This window comes from Gossypium raimondii, chromosome 4 (assembly GCF_025698545.1).
Source record: "Gossypium raimondii isolate GPD5lz chromosome 4, ASM2569854v1, whole genome shotgun sequence".
In the NCBI taxonomy this organism is placed as follows: domain Eukaryota; kingdom Viridiplantae; phylum Streptophyta; class Magnoliopsida; order Malvales; family Malvaceae; genus Gossypium; species Gossypium raimondii.
In genome coordinates this window covers 17,205,666-17,229,109 of record NC_068568.1, presented here as the reverse complement: position 1 = coordinate 17,229,109, position 23,444 = coordinate 17,205,666, and the positions used below count along the sequence as shown (strand labels likewise).

General features: G+C 33.3%; 2 protein-coding genes and 1 non-coding gene across 3 annotated transcripts; all 3 read right to left on the bottom strand.

The window, feature by feature from the left end:
* Window positions 1–4,285: 4,285 nt before the first annotated feature.
* On the bottom strand, window positions 4,286–6,004 carry LOC105767862 (UDP-glycosyltransferase 73D1). Its single transcript, XM_012587433.2, has one exon. It carries the CDS (start codon window positions 5,942–5,944, stop codon window positions 4,478–4,480), a length of 1,467 nt encoding a protein of 488 aa, XP_012442887.1. The 5' UTR covers window positions 5,945–6,004; the 3' UTR covers window positions 4,286–4,477.
* Window positions 6,005–13,228: 7,224 nt separating this feature from the next.
* On the bottom strand, window positions 13,229–13,335 carry LOC128040691 (small nucleolar RNA R71). The gene has a single exon (XR_008195497.1). It is a non-coding gene; the product is annotated as a small nucleolar RNA R71 (small nucleolar RNA).
* A 7,696-nt stretch (window positions 13,336–21,031) lies between these two features.
* Window positions 21,032–23,120, bottom strand: LOC105767869 (UDP-glycosyltransferase 73C25). Its single transcript, XM_012587438.2, has one exon. It carries the CDS (start codon window positions 22,802–22,804, stop codon window positions 21,356–21,358), a length of 1,449 nt encoding a protein of 482 aa, XP_012442892.2. The 5' UTR covers window positions 22,805–23,120; the 3' UTR covers window positions 21,032–21,355.
* Window positions 23,121–23,444: the final 324 nt, after the last annotated feature.

The following is a 23,444-nucleotide window of genomic DNA, read 5'->3' as shown; positions in this document are numbered from 1 at the left end:
TGAGCTAGCAGATGGACCAATCAAGCATATACAATTAGACTCTAGTGATTGCAATTATGTTCAGAAGAATTGTTTCGATAATTCGCAATTACTTAATTATGGAGTCAATTCATAAGAAGTACCATGATTGAAAACTCCTTATTGTATACTCTTCATGAAAGCAATTCATCCAACTGCTTTGTCCAATGACCTTGTCATGTGTGTGTTACCCTCATATGATATCCTTGATTCCTTTGAGTTGAATCCATTCACTTAGTACAATATTATTTTATTTCATTTTCACCATTGTGTCTTCTTAATGATTAATATGATCACTGTCAACAAATGACTGTGATAAATTGCTTGTTTGAGAACAAGCAACCCGTGGCCACGTTCTATATATCAATCCACACAATGCCAATGAAAGGATATCATTAACTCTTTAATTGAGTTATGAATTCCACTGTTGCTAGTAAAGACATGCCATACACAAGTCATGTACCCAACATACCAACTATGAGCTCGATCATCTTTAGAGCATAAGTCTCCACTTATATCAAAGCACATGAGTTGTATACGCATGGTCAGTGACTAACTCAAGATTTATGTAAATAACACCATGAACATCACAAATGAATTAATTCACAAACAAATTCATAATTAATTCATCTTGGGTTCAGTCTATTGTATCATTCTACCAATGAATACATCTATGTCTCTACTCGTGGATTCAACTGCTCCAATAGCCAAGACTAACCATCTCCCCAATTGGAATTGTAGACGACATAATAATCATTCTCAGTATTTTAATCAAATGCTCACTTTGATTCTTTTACGGGATTATGGACTCATTTAGATTATCTACTGAAGTAAGTTGTCTTTCTCGCAATGTAAATGTTCTTTACAATGCCACTTATCTTCAATTTGAACTTTAGATAATTAATGAGCTAATATTTTCTTATCACAACTTCGCTATGCATGCAAAATATAAAACACGTAAAATAAAAAAATATAATAGTGAAATGTGAAATTAACATTATTTATTTATCGCTCAAATAAATAGAAACAATTATATGTTTACTACAATATGGACACATTTCCCAATAGTAACGTCATTCAATACAATGGAATTCATATCTTGAGACATGGGTAAATGATATCCTCTTATTGATATTACATGGTTGATGAAAAGTAAACATAACCATTAGTCTTTCGTCTTTGTGATAAATGACTAAATTACTATTCAATAGTAATTGACTTTTTATGAAGGAATATGTAATGATTACCATGAATAAAATAGGATCATATTAGGAGAATGGATATTATCCCAAAGAGATCAAGGATATCATATGAGGATAACACACTTATGAAAATTTCATTGGACAAGCACTAGGTAGTTGCTTTCGTAATGATATGTTGTTAAAGAATCTCAATCACGATACTATAGTGGAATGATTTCATGACTAAATGATTTTATAATTAATAGGTGAAAAGCTAGAACTTAATTATAAATCATTTGAGCCCTAATTACATATGTCCAATCGGTCTCTCCGCTAGCTAGTTGAAACTAGAAATGAATTGTGTGTTTGAATAGAAATGAACAACATGAATAGGAAAAGAGAAATAGGAAACATTCAGGAACGATTATGGTTTTTTTTAAATGGAAAAATGGAATCATTTAGAAATGAATGTAGGTTTGCAAAATGGAAATGATTCATTTGCAATTCTATATGGATTACTTAAAAATGATCGAAAGAATGAGTTTATGTTTCTGAGCTGTTTTAAAGCCTAGAAATGAAAATAAACAATTTGGGCACAATGAACATGTTGAGTTGTGAAATATTAAACATATTTTCTCGAATTTTACTAAGGTAAAATCGTCAAAATTTTACTAGAGGTAAAATAAGGATGAGAAATTTGTTTAATATAAAATATTAAAGTTTATTTTAGGAAATAGAAAATTGAATCTGGTTGGATCACATTACAGAGTACTAGATCAAAAACCCAAGAAGTACTTGTAATTGGACCCGATGTGAGAGAGGCCCAAAACCCCTCATATAACATAGGGGGTGGCAACCCTAATAGGAATACTACAGTGTGCCATCCACCACGCTCCAACTCTAAGTAGGAAGTTACTTTTTTATTTGAAGTAGACTACTACAACTCAACAAGGGTTCTACCTTTTTTTTTTCTTTTAAGTAAATGGTACCGGTAGAGCATTATATATAACTTTAAGAGATTGCTACTCGGCCGAAAAATAAAAAGAATTTATTCTCAACTATCAAATATATTTTTCTAGAATAATAATTCGATCGGTTTCTATTAAGAAGAGAGAATTTTTGTTTTCACCCCAAATAAAATAGAGAAAACTTTATCTAGTTTTATGTTTCGATTCATCTGGTTTGAGCCCACACTCGAAGCAATTCATGGTACAAGAATAGCGAATATGATCGTTTGGTTGAAAGTCGAGAACAACGAACGTCCGCTAAGCCAAAAACACAAGTATGAATTTGGTTGGGGTTTATTGCAATAAATATCACAAATCGAGTCAATTTTCAAAATTTTAATTTTCCGCCGAGAAAACCGTTTTCAAATCAGGATTTTTCCAACAATAATAACTGTCAAGTTTAAGGACGAAAATGTTCATGCCCCAATGTAATAATAACTGTCAAGTTTAAGGACTAACTTAGACATAGAAAAAATCCAAACCCTAATATAAGAATAGATTAATTCTTTCGGGATTTATTATTATTCTTTTCAATAATGTTGTTTTCAAAGTTCGAACCTATATTTTTTTTTGAAAATATGACATACCTTATCGCTTCACCTAACACTAAAAAAATCTAATTTTAGCATTTAAATAATATTCAAGTTTGTGCAATGCAACTATCTATAGTTTACTTGAACTTCTTAATAATAATAATAATAATAATAATAATAATAATAATAATAATAATAATAATAATAATAATAATAATAATAGATAAGCAAGAATGATTTGAATATTACTTGAACTTACATAGAAAACTTACATAGAAAAGAAGATTACTTGAACAACAATGAAGATTACTTGAACTTACATAGTCGTTGAATCAATTTGCTTAATTTTGATTCTTCAAATTATGGACCATTTAGATTACCTATTAATATAAGTTGTCTTCTTGCATCACGATTCAGTCACATGATGTAAATTAATATTAGTTAAATGTTAGGTAACCAATGAGCCAATATTTACTTATACATTTTGCTTTTCATGAATAAACCATTGAGGACAAATATACAAAATATAATAACTTTAATTATGGAATTTTAGTAACCAATCTGTTCAAAAAAAAAATACAAGTATTAATAACGAACAACTACACTAAGAGCACTAGATCCCAATACCATATCTGAAGATAGCCTAATCCTAACCTTTCGAATCAGCTCATTTGTTACCTCTAATTAATATAGATTTTTATTTGAATTTATCATTAAAATATTTAAAATGATCTTTTGGAATAACCACTTGTGTCCTTATCCATTTTTATAGTCTCAAACTAATATGTTCAGGTGGGGAGTAATATTCAAACAAAGTCCTCTCACCAATAATGACTTTAGGATCAAAACTAGGTCTAAATTCCTTAAGAAAAAGTCCATTTATACTCTGTCCAACCACTTGTAGATCAAACTTCTATATAAAAAGGTCAATCACTATTTGGGGCCTAAACTTGGGAATAACTCCCACATTGGGTTCTAAACTTTTTTTGTCCAAATTAGTCCTTGTACTTGATAATTATTCCCACACTGGGGCTTGAGCTCTTTTTGTCCAAGTTAGTCCTTAAACTTGACAATTGTTCCCACATTGAGGCCTGAACTTGACAATTGCTCCCAAATTGAGGCCTAAACTTGGAAATATCAAGGACTAGAACAAAAAAAAAAAAAAAGAGTTCATACTTTAATGTGGGAACAATTGCCAAGTCAAGGGACTAACTTGGACAAAAAAATGTTCATGCCCCAATGTAATAATAACGGCCAAGTTTAAAGACTAACTTAAATATAAAAAACTCCAAGCCCTAATATGAGAATAGATTAATTCTTTGAGGATTTTTTATTATTCTTTTCAATAATGTTGTTTTCAAAATTCGGACCTAAATTTTTCTTTTTGAGAATATAATATATCTTATCACTTCACCCAACACTAGAAAAATCTAATTTAGTGTTTAAATAATTTTAAAATTTGTGGAACGCAACTATCTATAGTTTACTTGAACTTCTTAATAATAATAATAATAATAATAATAATAATAATAATAATAAGCAAGAATGATTTGAAGTTCACTTGAACTTACATAGACAAGAAGATTACTTGAACAATAATGAAGGTATTAAAATAGAAATTGTTTAGAGGTTACTCGCAATTATACATTCAAAGGCCTTCCGAGAGAAAAGAAAAGAGGAAATCCAACTTTTTGTAATGGTTTACGAACGTTTAAATTAAACCTGCAGATGGAGGGTGTTACGGAGACTTAGTGATTTCCTCCAATATGTCTCTTACTAAGAGTGACATGTTGCAGTAGGATGATCCACCGTTTTCCAGAGACTTCCTTGCAATTTCAGCAAGCTCTCGTGCTCGAACTCTTCTGTTTTCGCCTTCTTCACCTCCATCCATCAACATATCTATGGCTTTCTCAACTTGATGTTTCTTCACCAACACCCCCAGTTTCTCTTCTTCACCCCATCTAACGGAGACTTCAACCCCAACCCCAACTCCGATCTTCAGAATTTGGACGATGAGTTTTTCGTTAAAGAATTGTTCCGAGAATTGAGGCCATGTTATCATTGGCACCCCGGAGCATACAGATTCTATGGTTGAATTCCAACCACAGTGAGTTATGAACCCTCCTACTGCAGGGTGGGATAAAATAAGAACTTGTGGAGCCCAACCCTTGATCAAAAGCCCCCTCCCTTTGATCCTCTCCTCATATTTCTGCTCTGAAAACCACTTCTCTAGCTCCTCAGCTCTTTCATCGCTTGTTTTGACTACCCAAATGAATGGTTGTTGTGATGCTTCTAGACCTAACCCCAGTTCTATCAGTTGTGCTGGAACTAGACGGCATAGGCTACCCAGGCAAGCGTAAATAACTGACCTTGGTTCCTTCGAGTCGAGCCATTTCATGCATTTTTGTTCCTTGATCGATGCTTTGTTTCCTCTTTCAAATTTGTCCAAGTTTATCCTGTTGCATAAAGAAACCGGTCCAATGGTCCAAACCTTTTTTTTTATAGCCTTCTGGTACTCTTCCACGCACCCTTGCTCTAGTTCATTGAAGCTGTTTATGACAACACCGAAAGCACTCATTTCGGCCTCTTGCATCTTGTTCCGAACATCGTCCAGGTCTGGCAGACTAACAAATGCTCCAGGAAGTTGAGCCCTTGTTATCTCCACCATTTGTGGCAATCCCGGCACCACGAACGGTTCCGTATCCGAAGCAACCGAAAGATGAGCCTTGTGAAGCTTCACATTGTGAGAGCACAGCAATGAAAAACAGCCCATCCCATGGAAAACAATCCTGGGAACGTTAAACCTTTCAGCAGTTTTGGAGGTCCAGGAAAGACACTTATCTGATATTATGCAGCTGGGAAGCGGCTTTTGTTGCTCCAGGAATCGTTCCAATGGTTCTTGCAACATTCCGAGTGCATTGTAGAACCTTTTCAATAGATCCCTGGAAGACAAAGTGTCAAGGTTCTCGCATCCCACAGGGAGTCCGACTTCCCGGCATGGAAATGGGATTTTCACTACTTGGATCTGAAGCCCTGATTGGGTAGCTCGTTGGATGACCGAGTCGAACCTGGACGCATTGTGGGGCGTAGTGATTAAGCTTACCATCACCCTTCGTTCTGCAAGAAGCTTGGCCAAGTCAATCATAGGAATCATATGACCTTGCGCCATGAGCGGGATCAACACGAAGTGTAGTTGCTCGGCCATTGAGACGAACAATTCCAACTTTGGCCAGTCGAGTTGGTCACCTAAATTTTGTTCTTAATATCACGTCTATACGTTTTTTTGAAGGTTTCTTACCAATTGCAGGTCTTATAAGGTGAGCTTGACTTTGAATAAGTCCAAATATATATTAGTTAAAGGGAATGTTAAATAATTAGTATGTATCATATCATTTACTTCATTTTTTCCATCAATATATATATCTATCTAAATAATATATATAATTGACTTGACTTGGATTTTGTGTTTGATTAAGTCATCTCATGCCCTATGTTTGGTGTTGAATTAGTCAACTTGTCGGCCTTTGTGGCTTTACCCCGGCAACCACGCTAATCATAGCTCTGATGATGGATTGGTTGGTCTTTAAGCTTCTATTTCCTCGTTTTATATCAGATTTGATGTTGATACATTTTTTGTCGCTTTCTTCAATCAATTGCATCAAGAAGCTTTCGCGTTATTTCCTTCTTCTTCCTAAATATTTTTTTCATAAGATTGTCCTATGCTGAAATTAATCCCAAAATTCTTATTGATTAACTAATTATATTAGATTTTAATTTACATTATAATGATCCAATAATATTTTTTAGAGTAAATGAATAATCAATGATTTTTTAAATTGGATCGGTAGTCGAATCGGTCAAGTCATTGGTTCATCAGTCAAGTCATTGATTCAACTATCAAGTCAACTATTTTTAATCGATTCAATCAGTTCATACCGATTTTCGATCTAATCAATTGAAAATCATTTTCTGAACCAATTCGAATGACTGATCTAATTCAGTTCAAACAACATTGCGAATAATATAATACAACAAGAAATATCAAATTAACTAATATTATTTTAACTCTAAAATTAATCTATTTTTTGTATAAAATTTTACAACCCTAAACCCTAGACTCTTTTAAAACTAAATCCTAATCTAACCCTTTTATAGAATCATAAATATTAAAATTTTAAATTCAAATACAACATACCATAAATCATAAATACAATTGAACAAAAACGTACTATTATTATTTGTTATTTTGTTTATTTTTACATTAATTTCATTTAATTAATCGACATTAATTAAAAATAGAATATTATCGAGGAAATTGATCCCGAGCTAAAAATGCATAATATTAATTAATTATTTTTAAAAATGAAGTCACATAATTTATTATTAAAACACCTAAAAGAGACTTTTTAAATATAACTGAAGTATCTTCCAAGAAATTTGATTCTAGTACTTAATGTATTAGAATGGGAAAGTGAATGTGCTCCTTACTTGTCTTTCTTCATGTCGACGGAGTCTTCGAAAGTTGTTAAATCTAACTTTTTGGAGTAACCAAACTCTCTTTTGTTATCAAATGCGGTTAAACATTTCTGTTGATGATGTCCCTTTGCACGGGACATATTAAAATCAATTTACACCTAAGTGCTCACGCCATACGGTATATATTTTATATTTGTGTCAAGTAACTTTTTTTAATTTTTTTTACATTTAATTTATATGACAAAAAGAATTTAGTTAATTATCCAAAACTAAACTAAAAATATATTTATTTTGATTAAATCCAATAAGTCAAAGGTTCCACATGTTGAAAGTCGTAAAAGGAAAAAAAAAAGGAAAATAAGAGTTTATATAATAAGGTAATAATCAGCATTCATGTACCCAAAATAATATTTGATGTATTTTAATGTATAAGTTTATATACGGATAATAAATTAAAGATAGTAATTTATTAAAAGAATTTTAAAAATAAATATATAAATTTTTATTTTAATAAAATAATATTAATGTTGTTTGAATTGGATTGGACCAATTGGTTAGACTGGTTAGACAAGAAATCATTTGGGGTACCAATTTAGAGAAGCGCATTGAATTGGTTACACCAAAAACTGTTAGAGACCGATTGAACCGGATAAAAAATCTATTGAGTCAAATATTTAGTATTTTATAATTCTTTAGTGATTTATTTAATTGAACTGAACAAATTAATCAAACCGACAAATCAATAGCTTGACAGTTTCTGAAAATCTCGAATACTATCATCAAATTTATTAATTATTAAATTAATATACTTTCAATATATTTGCATTGATTCCCATTTAATTATCAAAAAATTAATATCTTTACATATTTTTAATAATTTGATTATTACTTTAGTTTTGAATAATTAATTATATTTATTTTATAATATAAAATAATTTAATATCATATAAATTGCTATTATGAATTAAACTTTTTTAAAGTTGTATCTTTACCCGATTATGGCTTATTTATTTATCAAATTTATTTATATTATAGTTTTATCTTTAATCGATTATGAATTAAACTTTATATTATATATATAAAATTTCAGTCCAAAGTTCAACCCTATAAAAAGTATTATTTTTATTTATATTATATGATTATCGATTAATTCAAGGATTAATTTTACTATTAAAATAAATATTTTTTATAATTAATTAATTTTAATATAAATATATATATATATATCCTTTAACAGACACTCTAAAATTTTAAAATAAAATTTAATTGGATTTCAAAAAATTATTTTAAAATATACAAGGTAAAGCAAAAGTTATAAGTTCAAATTTTGATGAATTCCTTTGGATACAAGATTTAAAATATACAAAAGAAACTAAAGTGATAAATTTAAAATTTTGATGAATTCACCTCGTTTGATGAAGCTAAATATAAGAAAAAATGAATGGTAATTACAGTAACGAGCATTGCATAAAATATAACAATAAATAATGTTTCAAATGGAAAGATATAGGTTTCAAACACGTTATATTCTACATTTTAGATATTGAAATTATAAGTAATTTAAAAGTCTTAAAAAGAATAATAGTGTCTTTACTCTTCCGAACACCAACCAATTAATTACTTTTTGTTTAAGAATATACAAAATAATAAATCAACACTTCATATTTATATTTTTATCAAGCTAAATTAATGATATATGCCAAAACAAAATTTATTTGGCCTTTTAGGTTATTTTTCGAGAGAGAAAGCCTCTCCTATAGTTAGGGTTTTTTAATTTTGTTAGGTTTGGGGTTTTTGTTAGGGTTAGGGTTTTTAAGGGTTTAAGGTTAAGGTTTAGGAGTGAAATCACAAAATGTTATAGGTAGGTTTGAGGGGTTGGGGATGTGATAATGCGCTTCAGAACACATACATTTCTTATGTCATGACAGGATAGGACCATTATTTCAAAAACCCATCCTAGGGAAGTCAAGTTTTGGGGTGACATTGCTTGATACGGTCATGGGTCGAAGTCTAGGTGGAGGTCCCAATCAGCGGTTGTGGTGCGGTCATGGGTTCGAGTATAACTGAGGGTCAGTTGATGGTCGTTATGCGGTCACGAGTTCAAACTTTTTGGATACCCGCAAATGGTGCCTTATATATACCATACATAAGATTGAGGCCATAATCATAGGGAAAAATGGAGGGATTTCCGATGTAATCAACGTAATTGTTTTCTCTATTTTCAGGCAACTGATATCTTTAACCTTTCATTATTATCCGAAGGCTGACATCAAGGTGGACACAATAGGGCTCTTAGGCAAAGGCTGGTGAAACATATAGAGAAACAAAGTTTGAACTAGTAAGGAAACCCTTTTTTGGGGAAGTATTCAATATGCATTCAAATTGTCTAGCTAAATAGAAAGCTTCAACCAAGGTTTTAGGCCTAAGCAGCTCCATGTACTGACTTATACCTTGCTTTAAGTTAATAGTAAAAATGCATAAAGCATAAGACTCAAGTAAGCTTAGTTGATTTAGGAGACTTAAAAATGTATCATGGTATTGCTCCACTAAGCCTTGTTGTTTGAAAGTTACCCACTCAGGCATGGGCTTCACAAACATACTCAAACCAAATCGTTCTTTCAAGCTAATGGCATATTCTTTCCATTCAAGAATTTGTAGGCCCCCACGCCTCTGAGCATGAAAATAATTCCAATCAAGAACTCTTCCTTCCATGTTAAGCATTATTGTTTGAACCTTGTCACTATCGGGAATTCCCTCAGCTTCAAAAAACTGATCAAGTTTGGACCACCAAGCTCGAAAATCAGACCCATCAAAACGTGGGCAGCCCCATCTGATACTTTTTTCTTGATTCTGTGAGTTAAGGAAACTCACAACTACAGGTGATTGGGAAACTTCAAGGGGTCTCTTAGGGGGAAACCAGAGGGTGGTCTACTTCCCTTCATTCTTTTCCTTGATCCTGTACAACAATGCTACTGGAGACAATAGGGTTGCCAAAGTACTGTTCAAATAAGCCATGAAGTTCAGATCTGAGAGTATTGAGTTCATATCCAGTTTCTTCCTTGAAGTCATCCTTAAAACCTTGTAAACAAGTCTCCAACCTTGTGTCGATTTTCACATCCATCTACAAAAACTCATTGCATTTTTTTAAACTTTTGCTGCAAAATAGTGACATCCTTTGGTAAATTTTTCATAACACCATCTTCAACGATAGGAATGTTGGCTCTGATACCTTTGATAAGCTTTAAAATGTGAAGTAGGGAAAGAGGAAATCGAGAGAAAGAGAGAGACTTGAGAAAATAAGTGTGTGTGAGAGAGACAAATTCCATAATTTTCATATTCTACTTCGTTGTTTACAGGAGCTGGTTTAAAAGGATAGAGAATGAAACAAGGAAAGAAACAAATAAAATAATGGTTCCAAAGTTTGTTATTACATAAGCTAACTCAGACTAAACGCTCCGTTTCATTAAGTTCTAAAACACTCCGTTTAAACCAAAACTCCAATGCGCCTCATTTCACCTATAGCCAAAACTCCAATGCGTTTCATTAAGGTTCAATTCTCACTTGGGACCTCTATATTTTATTTTTCTTGTATCCCTAGAGAATGAGATAGAATCGTGAAAAATAATAATAATAAAAAAGAAATTGAGGGTTTCATTAGCAAGAATGAGACAAAATCGTGAAAGAAAATTTAGTATCGTGCTGATAATGTGTTATGAAATAAATAATAAAAAGAAAATAGAAGAGCAAAAGAGAATAAGAAATAGGAAAACAAAAGAGAACACATTTTATTTTTCAATAGAGATGTTTAAATTTTTTTCCAAAGTCCATATTTATAGACATATGAAGTATAAAATTGAATCCTAAAATTTCATAACATAATTCAAAATTTCAATTTGAATTTTTAAAATTCAATATATATAAAAATATTAAAAAATATTAAAAAGGATTTTATTTTTACTATGAAATTTATGAAAATAATAACATATTAAAAAACCTGCAAAAATGTATGCAATGTAAAGTAAAAATGAAAAGAATGATAAATGCTAAAAGTAACATGTTTTAGCCTCATTCTTAATACATTTTTGGATGTTTATTCGATTTAAAATGGTGAATTTTATTCTCATAATCTTTTAAATTCATGTTTCTATACTTACGAGAGCATTTAGGACCAGAAGGAACGAAAAACGAGTAAAACTCAAAAAATCAGAGTAAGTTTCAGGAGCCACACAGATTGGGCCATTCCACATGGGCAGGATACACAACCGTGTAAGCCACACGGGCTGCCACACGGTCATGTGCCAGGTCATGTCAAAATCACAAATTGCACTCCAAATATGCGAAAAACGCAATTTTTAGGGTTTTTAGGCATTCCAAGACCTATATATGAAAAAGATAAGAAGAGGGAAGCAAGCCGTCATAGAATATTGAAGAAAACAACTCAGAAAACACTATTAAAGTTGACTCTGAAGCAGATTTCCATCAAGATTGAAGATATTCTTTTGATTTCTTTGAAGTATATTATGAGTTTCTTTATATCTTGTGGTTATATTGTTGTTGAGACGTCTTTATTTGCGGTTATGAACTAGCTTTCTAAATGCCTAAGGGAGATGAACCCTATGATGAATTCTGTATTTTAATTTTCATTTTTACGTGATAAATACTTAGATCTTGTTCTCAATTATGTGTGCTTAATTCTTAGTTTAATATTTCTAAACTATTAATCCATGTTTGATGTGCTTGAATCAGAGGAGGAATTGACCATGTTTAAGAGTAGAACTAGCCTAATTGAGTGAAAATGCATGCAATCCTAGAAATGAGACGACATAAATCTACCGGGGTAGAGTCAATTATAATAGAAGGATCCATAAATTGAGTTAATGCAATAATAGGAGTTTTAATTAGAAAGAAATTTAAATTAATCAACCTAGAGTCAGTTGCTCTTAGTCTTGAAAAGAGATATTAGCATAATTTAGGGATTTCTAATGATTAAGATACTAAGTGAAGAAATTGCATAATATAGATTGATAATGACAGATGAAATTTAGGTGGATTCTTTCCTGAGTATTGTCTTGCTTCTTAGTTGTTTACTCGACTATTTTCTCGATTTGTTCTTTGTCGTTTTCTTTAGTTAATTTTAGTTTTTAATCAATCACTTCAATTTTTCGGTTAAATAATTGAAAGACAATAATTATTAGTACTTTTATTCCTCGTGTGAACGATATCACTACTCACCTTAACTATACTATTAATTGATATGTGCACTTGCCTTTGCTGGATTTTTAGTTGGTTTCATGGATACCAAGTTTTTGGCGCCGTTGTCGGGGACTAAAATATAAAGAAAACTTTATTTCTATTAATTCAACCATTTTTATTTTTTTAATATTTTTTCCTTTTATTTAATTTTTACTTTTTAGTATTTTTCGTTTGTTTGCTTCTGGCTAGTTCTTTTATTTTATGACTAGACGAACTCGTCAAATCTATTACTTTTTTATAGTGAGATTGAAAAGACTACTCGCAAAAATCGTGGAGAGGTTTTAGAAGCATGGAAAAGTCAACAGAATATAGTATACGATCAAGAGGAAAAGGATGTTACTGTGGAGATAAGCGATAATCAATATAATCAGCTACCTCCTATAAGTCTTGCCCCTCAGGCTATGTATGGTTATGCTAAGCCTACTCTGATTAGGACTGAATCGAGTATTTTGAGACCTACCATTGCTGCAAACAATTTTGAATTGAAGTCGAACACAATTTAGATGGTACAACAGCATGTTCAATTTTATGGTTGGCAGGATGAAAATCCAAATACTCTTTTGGCTAACTTTCTAGAGATTTGTGACACATTCAAGATTAGTGGCATTTCTGATGATGTCATACGCTTACAGTTATTCCCATTTTCTTTAAGGAGTAAGGCAAACAGTGGTTGAATTCATTTCCACGAGGTTTTGTCACGACTTGGGATTAAATGACTGAAAGATTTCTGTTGAAGTACTTTCCACCGGATAAAACAACTAAGTTGAGAAACGACATCTCGTCCATTGTTCAATTTGATATGGAGACATTATATGATGCATAAGAGAGATTTAAAGATTTTTTGAAAAGGTGCCCTCATCATGGGTTACCTTTGTGGTTACAAGTTCAAATCTTCTACAACGGTTTGAATCCCTCAAGTAGGCAATTAATTGATGCAGCAGCTGGTGAAACACTGAATAATAAAACACCCGAGGAAGCTCAAAAGTTTATTGAAGAAATAGCACTGAATAACTATCATTGTTAAGTTATGAGAACAAAACTAATGAAAGCAGCCGATGTTTTTAATATAGATGCAACTGTTATGTTGGCAAGCCAAGTGGAACACTGAATAAAAAATTTAATGGTTTGAATTTTTCTAAGCAGGTAATTTCGGTAATGCAATGCGATACGAGTGGAGTGGCAATGATTAATCCAAAATATTCACCCTTTAAGTCTAACATGGAGCATAAGCAAGTCGATTTCTTAGGTATTCTAGACCTCAAAATAACCCCTATAGAAATACTTATAATGCAGGTTGGAGGAACCATCCAAATTCCTCTTGGGATGGTCAAGGAAATCAAAGGTCACAACCCTTTCCAGGTTTTTAGTAACCTTATCAGTAAGAAAAGAAACTGAACCTTAAGGAGATGTTGGCAAAATTTATTTTGGTATTAGAAACTCTTTTTCAAAACACTGAAATAGCACTGAAAAATCAACAAGCATCGGTTCATAGACTTGAAAATAAAATTGGACAGCTTTCCAAACTTATTTCAGAAATACCACAAGAGAGCTTACCTAGCAACACTAAAACTAACCTAAGGGAGCAAATCCACCAACGAAATATGGAAGGTTTAGTCGAGCCTAAAAAGAAGTCGGAGCTAGAAGCTGTTGTGAAAAGTGATGAGGTTGAGAAAGGTAAGAAAGAGTATAAGTAGGTAATTAGAGAATAAAAATCACAAATTCTATATCTGGCAACATTGAAGAGAGACTGCACAAACAATATGGTAAATTTCTTAAACTCTTAAAAACATTGCACATTAACTTACCATTTGTTGAAGCCCTTTCAGAGATGCCAAAGTATGTAAAATTCTTAAAGGAGATGTTAATAAAGAAACGAAAGTTAGATGACTTGTCAACTGTGGAGCTCAACGCAGTTTGCTCGGCCATTCTCCAAAACAAATTACCCAACAAACTTAAAGATCCACAGAGTTTTACTATTCCTGTCTCACTGGTAGTTTAAACGTTGAAAGTGCTTTGGCTGATTTGGGAGCTAGTATAAATGTCATGCCTTATAAGATGTTCAAACAACTTAGTCTTGGGGAACCCAAACCCACTAGGATGAGTATTCAATTAGCAGATAGATCCATTAGATATCCTAGGTTTATTATTGGGGATGTATTTGTGAAAATCGAGAAATTTATATTTCGTGTCGATTTTGTTGTATTGGACATGGATGAGGATATTGAGGTACCTATGATCCTAAGTCGATCCTTTTTAACCACTGCTACAACTATTAATGATGTGGGTACTGGTGAACTTGTGCTTCGTATAGGTGATGAAACGATTACTCTTCAAGCATGTAATTTTGTAAGAGTCCCTAGTGAGCGAGATGATACTAAATGTTCTTTGTAGGAAATTCCTCATGAAAATGTGTTGGAGCCACATTTTATTCAAATTGATTAAACTTAAGGAACAAGTGAAGAGCGAATGGTGTAGCTCGATGAACTAGATGAATGACGATCGAAGATTGATGAGAAACTGAGAAAACACAAGAAACAAAGCATCACCATGATGTGCATGTGAAGATAATGAACCAATTCAAAGTTGGGAACAAAGTACTGTTAGACAAATCGGATCCATAAATTTTTCCTTCAAAATTTATGTCAAGAGGGTCCAACCTATTTATGGTGAAAACCGTTTTTCCATACTGTACAATTTAGGTAACATATTCTGAATTCGGCATGCTCAAGGTAAATAATACTCGTCTCAAACCTTATTTTGGTGGTAAAACTGATATTGAGAGAGAGAGAAGCTTTGGTTCCAAGATTCGCCTTAACCATGAGCTTAAAAATGAAAGTCGAGCTTAGACTCTAAATAAGTGCTTCTCAAGAGGTAACCCGATTTTTTTGTGTTATTTATTTATTTTATTTTCTTAAAAAAATAAAAAAATTGAAAAAAATTCCATCCATTATTATTTGTTTTTAAAATTTATAAAGAGTAAAAAATTACTTTTTTTTAAAACAGGGGTCACATGGCCTGGAAACATGGGCGCGTCTTAGGCTGTGTGTAAACTAGACTAATTTTTTTTTAATTTTATTGCAACACAGTGAGTTACATGGGTTAAAGACACGACCGCGTGCGATACACTACCTGCCACACAGGCGTGTGAGTGATCGTGTGTCCCATACGGCATCACACATAGGCATGGGAGAAATGAAGAATGATTACACACGGCCAGGATACAAGGCCGTGCCTTAGGCCATGCGAGTCCTGAAGCTTAATTTTTTAAGATTTTGAAAGACACACGGCAAGGACACAAGGGAGTGTCCTAGTCTATGTGAGTCCTAGAGCTTAATTTTTTAAGATTTTGAAAGACACGAGGGCTGGGGGTGTACACACAGGCGTGAGACATGGTCGTGTGACCCAGCACGGTCCAATACACAATTGTGTCCCCCTTTAAAATTGAAAACCCTAATTTGGGTTTTTTAGGTTCTACCCATCTCAACGCTGATTTGCCTCCAACTCTTTCCCCTTCAACTTTCTATCCCCTCCCATCGATTAACACCAACCTCGTTCCCACCTTGTCATTCATCCCTCCATCTTCCTTTCTCACGTTATTCTATCCTTAGTCGATCAAGCCATCGTTTCAGCCAAGTTCGAATCTCTCTCCCCTTTTCGACCACTGTTCATCATACCTCCTTTCTCTCCTCATCGGTCAGCAACAACCACCCCTTTTCACCCAAACCCTCGTCCCTTTCTTTTCACCTATCTTTGCCCCTGTCAGACCTTCCCCCCATAGATCTCTATTTCCATCAACCCAATCTACCTCCATCGCTCCTTACACCCTTGTCGGAGTCTCCCTTTCCTGCCAGTCATTTCTCCATTGTGTTCGTACACCATCGTCCGCCCCTTAGCCTTCGTCGATCGTCAGCGACAACCACTCGAAACCTATTGTACACCATGAAAAACACTCGTGGTAAATCTCAGATCATCATCCTCACTTTAAAAAAAGTAGAAGACTTCGGGCCCCACCTTAGTTGCGAGACACACATGTCTGCAATTCCCTTTAAGTCCTCAAGAAGACCTATATCAGCACTTACGATAGAGACCCTTAGGATTAGGCTGTTGTATCAATTGGACGGCCCTACAGGAGATACACTTGGCCAATAGAGTGTGTGCACTGATCGAGACAACTCCTTAGGACTGATTTTTGTCCATTGCCGAGCCCACTTACTTTGAGCTTACATTAGAGTTTTGTTTGGCACTTTTTTACAATATGTGATGTCAAGACATGATGAGCCACGCACTATTTCTTTCAGAATCAGTGGTAAGATGCATTATTTAAGCATCCTGGGCTTCAGAGTCGCCCTTGGACTTTATTCTAAGGAGTTCATAAGTGCTGAGCGGTTCCTCACATTATACCGGCACATCCATCTGTCCCCTTCTCTCTGTTGGACTGACATTCCTACGACTGCGACACCATATAACCCAATTCAGTCGAAGTCAACTTCTGTACCTTCGACATTGCACTATATCCATGCCATTTTGGCGCACACTTTGACCGGTCGAAGAGAGAGCACCGGTGTTGTGGGTACATATGATGCTTACTGTCTTGAAAGCAAGGCAATGCGACGACCCTTCGATCTTGCATACTTCATCGCCCTATATTTTCACCACTAGTTTGATTGTAGTAGGAAGGGTCCTATCTGTTTGGGCCCTTATGTGACTCGCCTAGTGAGGTATTTTGGCCTCCTTGATACTCCGAAGCAGACACCCTCCTTTACATTGTTGGACAGATGATCCCATAGGGATTATCGATTATAAGTCATATGGAGATGATCGAGTGATAGCATAGAGTGGGTCCACGTCGACACATATTATTTCATTCTGACCCTTAGGATGAGCATGAGGAGTTTCTCGACGATGATCCTCCTCACCATACGGACCCACCTTGTTCTCTGCCACTGTTCCTACTGTTACACTCGAGGACCTCTCTAAGCAGTTCGACTGATTTGAGCAGCGATGATTTGAGTGGTCCGATAGTATCGATGCGGTTTTGAATTAGATTCACCAGCACCATATCTCTCATTCTTATCATGAGCTGCACGATCCCGACACCTCTCATGACAACGATAACTGATCTAATTTTTTTTTTTGCTTTATTTACTTGTATTTCCAATTGTACTTTTATTTTTATTTTATTTTTGTGTTGTTTTTGTGTTTTGTTAGTTGTTTCGTTTTTATTGGTGTGACTTCTTTATTTTATTTTTATTTTGAACTATGCTGTGGTTTTAATTATTTTGATGGTTGTTTTGATTCGAGTTTGTAATCTCTTTATCTTTTTATTAGTTTGCTCATAAACAAGTATTTCATTTAGATTTGCCCACGATGTCGGTTTTCACTATTTTGGCAATTTCATCCAAATTTAAAGCAATTTTAGTTCTTTCCCTCTCTTTTGATACTATGCTTATACTGTGCTCATATATGTTTGTACATTGAGGACAATGTACATCCTAAGTGTGGGGAGGTTGTTTGTATATTTGTGATAAAATCCTTAAATTATTTGTTGTGTTTAAGTAATTTTCTCATACCCTCCATTAGAGTGAATTTTTTTATTTGGACTTTTTATTGATGTTGTTTTGGATTAATTTATGGGTTTTTATGTATTGATTGATTTATACTTTAAAACACGAGAGAGTCAAGTATGATAATTGTTTTTCAGAAATTATTATTTTAGGTTGTCTCCTTGAATTGAATTATTATCTTGAAATTTTGAAATTGTAAGTTTCACATCAAAATCATAATTTTTGTAAGCTTTGAGCCTATAGAGCATATATTTTATTTCATGCTCATTTTATTTATGATTGTGAGTGTATCAACTTGATTTGTTATTCTAGAACTTGCTTCGATTATGCATGTTGAGACCACATCATTGATTTGATATGCTAAGATGATAGAGGCACTTTGGATTTAACTCATTTAACCTGTAAAAAGCTTACCTATTGAATTAACCCCTAGTAAATCTCTTTGATCCTAACACAATTTTTTCTATCCAGTTTTTATTAACCCGTAACCTATATGTTGTAAAATTATCCTTGTTATTGACTCCCTTTTTGTCGAGCTTTGATTTAGTTAGTTGCTTAACTATGTTTCATTTCTTTTGAATGTTGAATTTTATTTTTTTTTCTCGTTCCACTATTGAGTGCAAAATATTTGAACCTTAAACACTTTTAGTGCTTTGAGAGAATCTTTAGAGTGGATGCTAATTCTTGTTGATTTTGAATTTAAGGTAATTATTTAGATAAGGAGAGATGCCTATTGTTTGTGTGCTTTAAAAATTTCGGCTTGAACTACTTGAATCTTTAGTGTCCTTTTTGTTGAATTTTCAATGCATGACTATTTGCGAATTATCTTAAAACATTATTGATGAGAATGAAAAATTGAGAAAGTTAATTTCATTGTGGGTTGAGGATTTTGCTTGAGGACAAGCAAATACTTAAGTGTGGGGATATGTGATAAATGCCAAAAGTAAAATGTTTTGGCCTCATTCTTAATGCGGTTTTGGATGTTTATTCGATTTAAAATGATGGATTTTATGCTCCAATCCTTTAAATTCATGTTTCTATACTTAAGAGAGCATTTAGGAGCAAATGGAGCGAAAAAAGAGCGAAAATTAAAAAATCGGAGCAAGTTTCAAGAGCCACATGAGCTAGGTCATTTTGCACGGGCTGGACACACGGCCGTGTGAGCCACACAGGCTGCCACACAGTCATGTGCCAGGCTATGTCAAAATCACAAATTGCACTCCAAACACGCGAAAAAACACAATTTTTAGGTTTTTTTGGGTATGACAAAGATAAGAAGAGGGGAGCAAACCGTCATAGAATATTGAAGGAAACAACTTGGAAAACACCATTGAAGTTGACTCTAAAGTAGATTTCCTTTAAGATTGAAAATCTTCTTTTGATTTCTTTGAAGTTTATTATTAGTTTCTTTATTTCTTGTGGTTATATTGTCGTTGAGACGACTTTATTTGCGATTATGAACTAACTTTCTAAATACCTAGAGGTGATGAACCCTTTGATGAATTTTTTCTTTTAATTTCTATTTTTACATGATAAATACTTGGATCTTGTTCTCAATTATGTGTGCTTAATTCTTGGTTTACTATTTCTAGACTATTAATCCAAATTTGATGTGCTTGAATCAGAGGAGGAATAGACCTTATTGAAGAATAGAACTAGCTTAATTGAGTGGAGTTGCATGTAATCCTAGAAATAGGATGACATGAATCTACTAGATTAGAGCCAAATCTAATAGGGGGATCCATAGGTCGAGTTAATGCGACAATAGATGTTTTAATTAGAAAGAAATTTCAATTAATCAACCTAGAGTCAGTTGCTCTTAGTCTTGAAGAGAGATATTAACATAATTTAGGGATTTCTACGGATCAAGATACTAAGTGAAGAAATTGCGTAATATCGATTGATAATGATAAGTGAAATCTAGGTGGATTCTTTCCTAGGTATTGTCTTGCTTCTTAGTTGTTTACTCGATTATTTTCCCGATTTGTTATTTGTCGCGTTCTTTAGTTAATTTAATTAATTAATTTTAGTTTTTAATCAATCACTCCAATTTGTCAGTTAAATAATAGAAATACGGTAATTACTAGTACTTTTAATACTCGTGGGAACGATATCTTTACTTACCGTAGCTATACTAATAATTGATAGGTGCACTTGCCTTTATTGGATTTTTAGTTGGTTTACGAGTACAATCAAAGAATTCAAAGAAGGAGAACCGAGTAGTAACTGAATAAGGTCTGCTAATTAGATGATATTTAATTTTGCATTTTTCATCTTTTATAGAGATTTAAAATAATTTATTTTTAATTTAATAAAATGTCATGTCAACAATTTATATTTGGTTTAATGGAAAATAATGCCACATAATTAAAGAGGTTAGTGAAATGTGAAAATTGAATCAAAATTTAAATTTGATGTATACAATTAGACCAAACTAAAGTTGGTGTATAACATTACAATTTGTATTAAAATTCATGTATAATTTTGATATTTATCTCCTTTTTTTAATATTGAAAATTCAAATTTCAAAACATTAAAATTGATTAAAGAAATTTTGAAAATTTTATTTATTAATGGTCTCATTGATTTGTTACTATAATATTGAAATTTATTAAGAATGACAAATCAAAATTTTCCTCCTGATTTTCGGCCTTTCTCTTATTGGAAAGGGATAAAAATGACGTGGAATCATAGTTTCATATAATACTTTCACGAATCTCCCATACTAAGCTAAAAGCAAAAGAAAATAAATACTTACAATTAATTAATTTTATTTTTCATGTCAAATAAAATCCAAAATTATTTTCATCACTTCTTTACCCCAACGAAAAACAAGTAATTAATTTAATTAATTGCAAATTTTTTAAAAAATACTTTTCACCATGAAAGATTTGAGATTATATAATAAAAGATTTTAAGTTTAGTTGACAATTGTTAAGTATGAATATTATTTGAGTTGATTTTGTTAAGAATGATTTAGAAATGTAAAATAAAATTTCAAAATTTAAAAGAAATTAAATTAATTAATATCAATATTATAGTAATAAAATTTCAATAATTTATTTACTATATTTTGAAATCTAAAATTTCAACATTAAAAAGAATTAAAATTTTCGACAATGAAATAAATAAATACAATATGACAACTTTTAAATGCATATTCTAGTTTTTAGAGCTTTCACTTTAACACTTAATTTTTAAAAAATTTTGTAGTTTTTCACTTTAATTTGATGTTTTGATGCATTATTCTAGTTTTTACAGTTTTACATCAAAAGGGAAATAAATACTCAGTTGTGGCCATCCGATCAGGTTTGAACCAAATCCTAACGCATTTCCTGAGATTGTTGGAGGATATCTTGTATTAACAGTGTAATATTCATGTAAGAAGATCCCCCCACTTCAACTGCTTTATTCGCCTCATCTCCTAATTCTTTGGCTCGTTTTCTCATCTCTGTTCCTTCATTTCCTCGCTCCATCAGTTTGTCTATTGCATTTTTAACATGTTCCTTGTTCAAAATGAACCCAGATTTCTCCTCTCCCAGCATCGTAGGCTTGTTAGCCCCAAGGTTGACTCCAATTTTCAGTATTTGTACTACAAGTTTCTCGTTGCAGAACTGGTCTCCCATGAATGGCAATGTTATCAAAGGGACACCAGCAGAAATGCCTTCGATTATTGAATTCCATCCACAATGAGTTAGGAAGCCTCCTATTGCTGGGTGTGACAAAATGAGTACTTGGGGAGCCCATCCTACAGCCACAAGCCCTCTTCCTTTTGTTCTTTCTTCGAATCCATTCCTTTTAATCCACTTGTCTACTTCGCTTGCCGTTGGATTATTTCCTCTTAGGACCCAAATGAATGGCTTGTTCGATGCCTCTAACCCCAATCCTAACTCTATCAGTTCTGGACACTTTATACTGCCTGTGCTCCCAAGGCAAGCATAGATTACAGAGCCGGGTTGTTGAGAATCAAGCCACTTCAAACACTTCTGCCCATCGATTGAAGCTTTGTTACCTCTTTCAGCCATATCCAACTCATCTTTGTGGCTGAGAGACACTGGACCAATACACCAAGCTTTCTTTTCCTTCCTGTACTCTTTGACATAAGCCGATTCCAGCTCTTCGAAGGTATTTATGACAACTCCATATGATGCTCGGTCAGCTTCCCACATCGGTTCAAAAATTTCCTTCCAGGATCCATCATAGTCAAGTGGCAACTGGACTCTAGTAAATTCCACCTTGTCGGTCAAACCAGGCACCGTGAAGTATTCAGAATCAGAGGTTACAGTCTCATTTATCTTTGAGGACTGTATATTCCGCAAACAAAGAAGACAGAAGCAACAAAATCCGTGGAAGGATATCCTTGGAACTTGGAACTTGGTAGCAATTTTGCGGGTGTAAAACAGGTTTATGTCTGAAATAATACAATTGGGGCGTGGTGTTAGCTTCTCAAATAATTTCAGCATTGCTTCTTCCATCTTGTTTGCGGCACTGACGAATTTGATCAAGTCCTCCATTGAATGCAACATGTCTATATTCTCAACCCCGTCTGGCAGTCCTACTTCTTTGCCAGGAAACTGGAGTTGCAGTAAACGTATGGGGAGCCCTGATTCAATGGCCCGGGCCACTGATTTTTGGACTCTGCCTGCATTGTAAGGTGTTGTAACTATAGTAACAGTCACGTCACGCTGCGCTAACAGTCGACCAATATCTACCATGGGGATCAAGTGTCCTTGAGCCATGAAAGGGATCAAGACAAAGTGACCTTGAGCCATGAAAGGAACTGTGAACGTGATCTGACAATAGAAGGGTGCCAAAATGTGTTATATAAGCAAAGTTTGGAGCTCATTTTTAGGATATGATAGTTGGCTGCTGATGTAAGAGAATACGTAACCATTTTTGTCCATTTTGGGTTGAAATAGCGGAATCGTGGGGATTGTTCCCAAGTAAACTCTGTTTCAGAATGAGTCGGTGGCCGACTTTGCGGCCTAAAAGAGAATATTACTTGGAGTCCAAGTCCTTGAAGATTCCAATCGAATGCTAATAATTAAAAGTACTTGGGGTCCAAGTCTGACTCGGAAGTAAAGGTATGCATGGGTCGGGTCGGGCCGGGTCAAGTTCAACTAAAAATTTAGGTTCATTTGTTAGGTCCGGCCTAAAAAATGGGCCTAAAATTTTACCAAAATCCGACCCGAATAAAAATGTTAAAACTCTGGCCCGACTTGACCTGCCCATATTATTTTTTATATTATTTTTTATATAATTTTAAAAATTATATATAATACATCAAAAATACTAAAAATATCAAAATAAATATTTCCTAACAAATTGAAAATAAATTTTAAAAAATATGTATACTTAAATAACACTAAGAGAAATGTAACTTAACAAGCAAATGTCTCTAAAATAATAATA